At 36.8% G+C, this 10,651-nt stretch overlaps 1 protein-coding gene across 1 annotated transcript in view; it reads right to left on the reverse strand.

The window, feature by feature from the left end:
• niban1a (niban apoptosis regulator 1a) overlaps nucleotides 1–10,105 on the reverse strand; it is a 36,344-nt gene extending 26,239 nt beyond the window's left edge. The window contains 1 exon segment of the mRNA XM_062424888.1: nucleotides 9,862–10,105. Coding sequence (XP_062280872.1) covers nucleotides 9,862–10,105 — 244 coding nt within the window.
• Nucleotides 10,106–10,651: the final 546 nt, after the last annotated feature.

Here is a 10,651-nt window from a genome sequence, read left to right on the forward strand (position 1 = left end):
CCTTCCTTCTTTCCTCCCGTCCTCCTGTCCTTCCTTCCTCCCTTCCTTCATCCCTTCCTCCTCTCCTTACTCCTTTCCTCTTTTCCTCCCTTCCTTCCTCCTGTCCTTCCTCTTTTCCTCCCCCCACCTTCCTCCCTTCCTTTCTCCCTCCCTCCTTCCTTCTTTTCTCCCTCCATCCTACCTTCCTTCCTTCCTTCTTTCCTCCGTCCTTCCTCCCTCCTACCTTCCTTCCTTCCATCCTTCCTTCCTCCTTTCCTTCCTTCCTCCTTTCCTTCCTTCTTAGTCCCTTCCTTCCTTCCTTGACTCGAGGACAACAGGAGGTTTAATATTTATTAATTATTATTCTTACATAAGGAGTGCACCATTCTTGTAGCTAATTTTTTTAAGACGTTGGTTTTCTTTTGTTGTTCTTTGCTCATTTAAGAATCGATGGTGCTAATAAAACATTATTTAGATTCATCGTCTGGGGATCAAAGAATCAAGATATCAAGTCAATTAAAAACTACAAGGATCAATCTGATGGAGGCGTTAGAGGAAAAGTCAACGTCTGAACTAATCCATCAAATTGATATTTTACAGCTTAAGTGACGACTTTGACCTGCTGGTAAAACTCTGCATGGGGATATTTTAGGTTCATTTAGTTTCAGTAATAAGTTGTTGTTGTTTTAGTAGCGTCTTATTTCATCTTATTACATTTTTTTTATTGTGCAGAAAGTGCAAACCAATAAAGAAAAGCTATTACCACGTTTGATGAGCAGACTGTGGGTGAAACAGAAAGCCTGAAAGATGAGGACAAAATAATAAAAATAAAGATTAAAAAAAAGTTGCTCCTTATTTTAAAGTTTAGCTCAAATATTCACCATTTATTACTTTGACATTTCATCATAATCTAATCTCTCTTAGTCAGTGCAAACATATGATACAGCCCTCTTTTCTCAACTATTTATAAATTAGATAATAAATGAATTATTAAAATAATCACAGATTCATCACAGCTACTTGTTTGTTTTCATTACTGTTGTTTTTAAGGATTGTTCACATTAATCAGCTTCACTGTAAATGTGCCAGAAGGAGCCATCTGCCTCCTTCTCAGCTGCTGTCTCTGTGCATGTGTAAAAAAAAATAAAATAAATTACAGCAATTAAAAGCAGCGTGCACAGATTGCAAAGACATTGTACAAAAAAAACTAATAAAGACGAAGAGAGAAGTGCTATAAAAACATTATTATATAAGCGGGAAGGAAAACAAACCGCAGCAGACAGAAGGACCGAGCTAAAGTCATATAACGACAACACACACACACACACACACACACACACACACACACACACACACACACACACACACACACACACATGATGATATTAATTGTGAAACTGTGTAAACTACAGACTCTGGATATTAAATCTTCATAGTCTTAAAGTTGTATCTGTTTTTATAAAGTGTGTTTCTCTTCATTGTCTCATTTATTCATCCCTCTGTTTGCTGCTGGCTGTGCATCAGATTTCTCCTCAGGAAGAATAATAATAAAGATATCTTAAGTTCAGATGGATGCTGTGAAGCTGCTGGTTGCTTTGGTGACGGCAGACTATGCAGACAAAAGGTCTATTTTATCTTCATGGTTATAATCTCCTAACTGAACCAATAGTGCTCAGAATAAAGAACCAGTTTATATATAATTTCCCATTAAGGGTTAATACTCTGTGCATCATCTACACCTGTTTATCCTGTGCAGGTTTGCATGGAGCTGGAACCTGCAGTATCCCATCATGCATTTGGTCAAAAGGAGGTCGAGGATGGGGGAGGGAGCACACGATGCATCCTGAGTTCAGTGTGTTCAGGTTTCAACAACAAAGACACTTTGGTTCAGCTTAGTGTGAAAGTTGTATTAACCTTCCTGTTGTCCTCGAGTCAAGGAAGGAAGGGAGGAAGAAGGAAGGAAAGGAGGGAGGGAGGGAGGAATGAAGGAGGGAAGGAAGGAAAGGAGGAAAGGAAAGAAGGAAGGGAAGGAAGGAAATGAGGAAAGGAAAGAAGGAAGGAAGGTAGGGGGGAGGAAGGAAAGGAAGGAAGTGAGGAAGGAAAGGAAGGAAGGAAGGACACAGGAAAGAAGGACGGAGGGAGGGAGAAAGGAAAAGAGGAAGGGAGGAAAGAAGGAAAGGAGAGAGGAAGGAAGGAGGGAAGGAAGGAAGGAAGGAAAGGAGGAAAGTAAAGAAAGAAGGAAGGTAGGGGGGAGGAAAGAAGGAAGGAAGTGAGGAAGAAGGAAGGAAAGGAGGGAGGGAGGAATGAAGGAGGGAAGGAAGGAAAGGAGGAAAGGAAAGAAGGAAGGGAGGAAGGAAAGGAAGGAAGGACGGAGGAAAGAAGGAAGGAAGGAAGGAAGGAGGGAGGGAGGGAGGGAGGGAGAAAGGAAAAGAGAAAGGGAGGAAGGAAGGAAAGAAGGACATAGGAAAGAAGGAAGGTAGGGGGAGGAAAGAAAGAGAGAAGGAGGAAGGAAGGAAGGAAGGAAGGAAGGAAGGAAGGAGGAAGGAAGAAAGGGGGATGGAGGAAGGAAAGAAGGAAGGCAGGAAAGAAAGAGGGAGGGAGGAAGGAAGGACAGAAGGGAGGAAGAAAGGGAGGAAAGAAGGAACAGTCAAAACAGGCGGGGTCAATTTGACCCGTGAGGACGACACGAGATCAAACTGCAAGGTTGCATATTTCAGATGAGAGGAATAAAAAGAAGAAGCAGGTACTGTTTGTTGTTGTCTCTGAATATTTCTCTCAACATTTTTTTGCAACTTGCCAAATACGCTAATTAACGTTATCTCATTTTGTTGAGAGAAAACATGAATCAGCAGTGTTACAGCGTGTCTTTAGTAAAACATGTCTACTGCTGCAGTTTACTTGGATATGAAGATAATAAGAAGACACAGTTGGAAACAATGAACAATGAAAGTCTCAGGCAAAAAAAATGCAATGAAACACTTTTTCCACGACACAAATAAACATCTTCTGACTGCGCCGACCAATCAAATACACTCATGTAGACAATCCAGTCGATTATTCCAACATGTTTTAACACAGAGACATTTTTTAGTCAGAACACTCACAAACACTTTATACTTTCCTCTCTGATACACTATAGTGACTACAGCACCCAAAACAACCATAAACATGAACAAAATCCCTCCAAAACTGAACAAAACAACCTTAACCCTTTACATACTGCTCATATTCTGACTCATAATTAGTCTCTCCCATTAGTTATTAATACATTAAATAGCTGAAAAAAATATATTTGCACTAAAGGAGAACATCTTATAGAATATGAAGAGTACAAAGAGAGAAATTTGGACATTTGCATTTACAAAAATGTGTATCAGCTGCACAAAAATAAGAAATATTAATGATGCATTTTATATTTATTATATTTGGGGGAAAGTCCACCTGGAGGAAATGTGTATATGGTGTTTTCACAGCTCTCAAATGTTAAAATTAGTCAAATTTGACCCAGAACAGCATGCAAGAGTTAAGATTTTTCTAGAGTATGAAGAGTACAAATTATAAAATATTTTTTTTTTTTTTTAATTTAATTTTTTTTTTAGTTTTATTAAAAAAATAAATAATTTAATTTTCTTTTTTTTTCATTCTATTTAATTTTTTATTTATTTCTTTATTTGATTTATTTTTATTTATTTTTTTCATTTCTTTTTATTAAATTTTAATAATTTTTTATAAATTTTATTTATTTATTTTTTTTATTTAATTTTAATTTTAATTTTTAATTTTTTTAATTTTTAATTTTTATTATTATTAGTTAGGTGGGGGTTAGGGTCAATTGTATGTTTTAATTTTTGGATTTTATTTTTATTTCTCAAATTGCATGTTTTTATGTTTTTTTATTTCCAATTCTTACTGTTAAATGTTTGTTTTATTATAAAGCACATTGAGTTGCCATTGTGTATGAAATGTGCTGTATAAATAAAGCTGCCTTACAAAGAGTCAAATGTGTGCATATTTGTGGTAAACATTGGGAAAAGTGTATATGGTGTTTATACAGCTCTCAAATGTTAAAATTAGTCAAATTTGGCCCTGAACAGCATGCAAGAGTTATTCTAGAGTATGAAGAGTACAAATTATAAAATATTATTTATTTATTTTTTATTTATTTATTTTTTTATTTAATTGATTTTTTTAAATTTTTTAAATTTCTTTTTAATTTTTATTTTATTTTCTATTTCTATTTCTATTTCTATTTAATTTTTATTTTTAATTTTTATTTTATTTTAATTTTAATTTTAATTTTAATTTTAATTTTAATTTTAATTTTAATTTTAGTATGTAAGGGTTAATGAAAGCAGGATTTATCAGACGGCTGCTGGATTAGACTGTATTACTTTCAGCTGGCTGCAGGATGTTACACCTGAAGAGGAGACACACCTATAGACTAGTCTGGCTTTAACCCTGCAGTGTGATGAAATAATTAAATTCCTTTTAGCTGCTTTTGTAAACCTGTTTTCACTGCATGACGACGGCATAGTTTCACCAGTTGGCTTCAGGGCTCAGGAATGTATACAAGCAACCAATAACTCTTTCTCTCTTTCTAAACACGTACAGTATGTTCACGTTGGGTAATGTGATGACACTTGGAAAAAATCCAAACCAGCAACTCGACGACTACGAGCCCTCGTTTCCCAGGCGAGACCTGCTCATCCACCTTTAAAACGTTCATAATGTCAGACGGTTAATGATGAAATATCTAGAAGCTGCAGGTTTAGAGGTTTAATCGTGAGTCAAACAGCTGCTTATTTACACATTTAGAGGCGATAACACAACTTTATCATTCATTTAGATTCATGTTTCAAGCATAAAATCTTCTCTGTTGTTTAATCTCTGAACTCAAGCAAATTAGACTTGAACTGAAACAACAGAAGAAACACTTGCAACTGAATTTATTAGTAGAAACAATTACACAACTCAATATAACTTATAATATAACTTATTTCCACATGCAGCAGTTACTGATCAACATTATCATTCATTAGTTCGTGTTTCTGTCCACCTGCTAAATGTAAAGTCCAATATTCATTTATACATTTAAGTCTAAACGCTTCATGTACGTCATGATTAAGCTGTTAAATCCCTCTTTATTACACTATACCCTAAAACTTTCCCACCTAGGCAAATTGCAAGAAGTTTTTTGTGATATTTTGAGATTTTTTTTCCGTTTAGGTTTTATTAAATCGAAAATATGGTAAAAAAAAAAATTTGGTGGATGGAAATACATATATACTACAGATATTTTATAAATTTTTATTATAAAACTATTGACTGCAGCTGCTTTAAATCTTTAAATAGTTAGGTTCAAACCATAGACTGTATATAAAATGGACGTAACATCCGTGACGTCACCCATTGGTTTGTGGACTGCTGCTCGGAGGCCAATAGTATCGGATCTGAGCAGCGCCATCTTGAACATTTCAGGTGCATGCTGGGAAAAATAAAAACAGGGATTCTACTTATATGGGCATCAGGAGGAGCATGAGGCGCCCTCCTGAACCTGTGAACCAATCAACCTGTCAATCACCACGTAGCCACGCCCTAATGCATACCCTGCTTTATCGTCACATATAAAATCAGGGAGGCCAAAATGTCCCAAATGAACATCATACTGCATTGAAGAAGGCTTTAAACTAGCGATTGAGACCATAAACACATTTTGAAAACGTTTACTGAGGTTAGAAATCAAGTGAGAATTTGGTGAATTCTCCATTGACTTGTATAGAGACGGAAATCCTTTTGACACCAAATCGGTCGCCCCCTGGTGGCCTTTTGATAGAATGCAGTTTTAAGTTACTTTCGCGTTGGCCTCATTTCAGAGGACCGGAACTCCCCGCCTGGTCCACACTAAAATAAACAATAATCAGGATTCAAAAACAACAGTACACCCAGTTCAGAAATATTTCAAGACTTTCCCAGAGACAAGAAGGTGTGGATCATCTGCACACACACACCCCAAAACTGTGAATACATATAAAACAAAGAGTCCAAACAAGCTGCTCAGCTATTATAGAAACAATATAGTCTCCACTCCTCAACGATAACACTGACTCACTGCATTGTTGTGGAAACAGCACAGCATGTGATCTGTTGTTATAGAGATGTACTAAATATAGAGATATAACAGATTTATATACGTTTAGATGTAAAATATGAAGGATGAGTTATTTTAAATGAGATTAATGGAGCAACAGGTTGGTAGAGAAGGCAAAAAGTAGATCAGAGGTGGGGGTTTTTGGCCCATTTTGGACTATGACGGTGTTTCTGTGGCTATCTGAAGGTTTGTGTTTGTGTGTGTGTGTGTGTGTGTGTGTGTGTGTGTGTGTGTGTGTGTGTGTGTGTGTGTGTGTGTGTGTGTGTGTGTGCATGCATGTAGAAGACAAGTCAGCACATGTCAGGTATGTTTCCACACACACTCTGACATGCAAACACACAGGTTTGAGGTACAACATCTTTACATCTGAACAGTGTGTCATCGCTCATCTCATGTCGGGTAAAAACTAGTTTATAAAAAGACATTTACGAGGCTGTAAAATACGAGTACGTCATTAAAAACGGTGAAATAGTGAATGAGTTGTGTACGTTTATTCGACATCGCGGCTGCCGACTGCTCAGAGAGATTCAACCAAACCTGTGAAATCTAGAAAAAGACCCTCTTTGTGTCGGGAAATACCAGAGAGGACCGAGCAAGTTGCTGCAAGGCCCAAAAACTGACACACACACACACACACACACACACACACACACACACACACACACACACACACACACACACACACACACTGCTCCTCTCTGGTGGTTTTATGTGTTTGTGTGTAAACAAAGTCAGACGCAAATGAAATGTGATACTGAAAAAAAATAAACTTTAATTAAAATGCTAAAAACAGGCATTTAAAGGCTTCAGAGGCAAAAGAAGATGATTGGACGTTACAGTCGGCTGGGAGCCAATGATTGAGAGGCACGAATCAAACAGTCGGCTGATATTTAACGCTTCTCTCCATTTCCATTCCAAGATTTAAGACTCTTCAGTTCATCCAGAAATTGTCTGTTTACCTCAAAGTAAAAGAAAAATGTAATTTAACCCATTTTCCTCCAGTTCATAACTATAAAAATTATAATTGTTTAGATAAGAAAATAACAAGAAAGTCACAAGTTGGGAAACAGATTAAAAATATTGTTGATGATGCAGAAGATTATATTTTTATCCCTTAACCCTCCTGTTGTCCTCGAGTCAAGGAAGGAAGGAAAGATGGACGGAAGGATGGAAGGGAGGAAGAAAGAAGGAAAGGAGGGAGGAAGAAGGAATGAAAGGATGGAAGGGAGGAAGGATGGAAGGATGGAAGGAAGGAAGGAAGGAAGGAAGGAAAGAAGGATGGAAGGGAGGAAGGAAGGATGGAAGGGAGAAAGAAAGAAGGAAAGGAGGGAGGTAGGAAGGAAGGAGGGAAGGAAGGAAGGAACAATGGAGGGAAGGAAAAATGAAAAGAGGAAGGAGGGATGGAAGGGAGGAAGAAGAAGGAAATGAGGAAGGAAGGAAGGAGGGAGGAAAGAAGGAACAGTCAAAACAGACGGGGTCAATTTGACCCGGGAGGACGACACGACGATTAATTAGAAACCCATCTCTCTTTTCTTTAGTTTCTTTTCTTTAGTCTTTTATCCTTCTTGTTGTTTCTTCCCGTCGACTGTGCAACTTTTGTCCTCTCGGGTTTATTTTGACCGTTAATAAAACATAAAGTATAAATCATTACACCTTTTTATTCTAACTTTACACTTATTTTTTAATTATAGCTCATTTTTTAGTCATAAAAAACAGAAATTATGAATTATTTTAATCACACCTGTTGTCCTCCTGTGTCAAAAACTGACCTGGTTTGGTTTGATGGTGTAAAAAGCATAAAAGTATAATTTATCACCCAATTAAATAAAAAGCAATGATTATTATACTCATAAAGAATGTCGTATTGTAGCATTTTAACAAAATAAACCCATATTTCTTATATAAAACATTCATAAAAGAGGGTTAATTGTCATGATAAAGACTTTAACTGGTCACAGCACATTGCAGCTGGGTTTTTATGATTTTATTCTACACTTTTAATCATTTCCTTCTTTATCCTTGAAAGCACTTTGGCCCACATATGTTGATGCGTCCTCTCCATCTATACTGATGCTTCGCTCAAACATAATGAGACACCAGAGGAACAAACTGCCGATAACATGATGTAAAGCTGCAGCTGCAGAGTTACGTCGACACGCATCCGTCACAGCGCTGAGACGTTTAACAGCTCTGATGTGATCTCACTGACCCTGAGGATGGGCTGTTCTCTCTGTGACTCATCCTCCCTCCTTATTAAAGCTGGGCGTCAATGATCGAAAGCTTTGTTTAAAACTAGGGTTGGGAATCGAGAACCGTTCCCCATTTGGAACCGGTCCAAAATGACTCAATCCATCGGAATCGTTCGAGTCTGCACGTTGTCAATTCCTTTAACGATTCCTGATATTCCTGCAAATTTAACAACAGGACCTCTTCAACCAGAACCATCGACGAGACGAGACGAAAGCAGTCGAAAGCGTGGCTACAATTTACAAAAAAAGACCATTAGACAATTTTGCCACCTGCCATTTTTTACACAAGGCGGAAATCACTCGTAAAGGAAGAAATACAACCAACATGCTCAAACACCTCAGTAACAAACACTGAGTTAAATATCAAGGGTGCCGAGTGTTTGACAACGAAGGATTCATTGGAAAAGATTGTCTTTAAAAAAAAGTCACCAACATTACCTCCAGGTTTGCTATATCACAATGCGTGTGCTAAATAACATATTTACATTTTCTCCTCCCTGTATTTTGCACAGTGGGGTTAAAACGCCTCATATTACATTCATTATGGTAAACTATTAATATTACATTCATAACGGTAAACTGCTTATATTACATTCATTACGGTAAACTACTAATATTACATTCATTACGGTAAACTACTAATATTACATTCATTACGGTAAACCGCTTATATTACATTCATTACGGTAAACTACTAATATTACATTCATTACGGTAAACTACTAATATTGCATTCATTACGGTAAACTGCTAATATTACAGTCATTACGGTAAACCGCTTATATTACATTCATTACGGTAAACTATTGATATTACATTCATTACAGTAAACTACTAATATTACATTCATTACGGTAAACTATTGATATTACATTCATTACAGTAAACTACTAATATTACAGTCATTACGGTAAACCGCTTATATTACATTCATTACGGTAAACTACTGATATTACATTCATTACGGTAAACTACTAATATTACATTCATTACGGTAAACTACTAATATTACATTCATTACGGTAAACTACTAATATTACATTCATTACGGTAAACTACTAATATTACATTCATTATGGTAAACCGCTTATATTACATTCATTACGGTAAACTACTAATATTACATTCATTATGGTAAACTACTAATATTACAGTCATTACGGTAAACGTACTAAATGAACAGTGTGTATTATCTTTTTGCACATTTGAAAGATGCAAACCTCAGTGCGCTGCGTTAGTAGATCAGCTTGCACATTTTTTGCAGGTGATGTAAAGTTTGCACACGTTTATACACACGCAGACCTTTAATAAATCAGACCCTTAGAATTGATAAAGAATTGTATCGATAAGAAGAATCGACAATGGCATTGATATTGATCGTTTCTTATCAATACTCAACACTATCTACAACTAAATTAAACTCATCTGTCTGTCAGTGAAACTTTTTTTTTTACAAGCAGCAGAGCCAGTTTGACGCCTGCATACCTTCATACCTGGATGACATACGTGAGAACATATAGAGCTCAACACCCAGTTGTTGATCGTATGCTGACATTTTCGCCCCCATGCTCTTCGTGTTTATATGTAAACTAAGCTGCAAGCAGGCGTGAACTTCAGGTGTCACATAAACCTCGATGTGCAGAGACTCAGACGAGTAGAAGTGAAGCGCTTGAGGAGAGAAAACATGAGCGAGTGCATGTTTGTGTGCAGGGTCGACCAACGCAAACATCTCTGCTTTCACTGTCTGGAAATGTGCTCAGCTCCACTTTAGAGTCAAAACACATGAATCAGTGAAAGCAGAGATGTTTGTGCCAGAGCTGTTCACAAGTCATTTTTTACAAGTCCAAGTCAAGTCTCAAGTCTTTGAGCTAGAGTCCAAGTCAAGTCTCAAGTCTCTGGTCAAGAGTCCGAGTCAAGTCTCAAGTCTCTCGCCAACACTAATTCAAATTCAAATTCTGACCTTAGAGCTGTACAATATTTCATCCTGATCAGTTAGCCTTGCGAGCACCTGCCCATGTCTGTTTTTGTGGTGTGCTGTCACTGAAGTTTGTATGTATGTATCTGTTTGTATGTTGAGATGCCCTCTCCTGAAACTGTTACCAAATTTACCTTCAGCTATTACCTTGACCTAGACCTTGATATAGGACAGTATGAAAATGTATCAATTGTAGGTTCACTATAGAGAATCTACTGCAATGTGATGTGAAGAAACATACACTAAGAATTATTTCAATTCCATAACTGTATTTTCTTCAACAAAAAAATAATTATTTTA

The sequence above is a fragment of the Scomber scombrus genome, chromosome 8 (assembly GCF_963691925.1).
Source record: "Scomber scombrus chromosome 8, fScoSco1.1, whole genome shotgun sequence".
NCBI classification, from domain to species: Eukaryota; Metazoa; Chordata; class Actinopteri; order Scombriformes; family Scombridae; genus Scomber; species Scomber scombrus.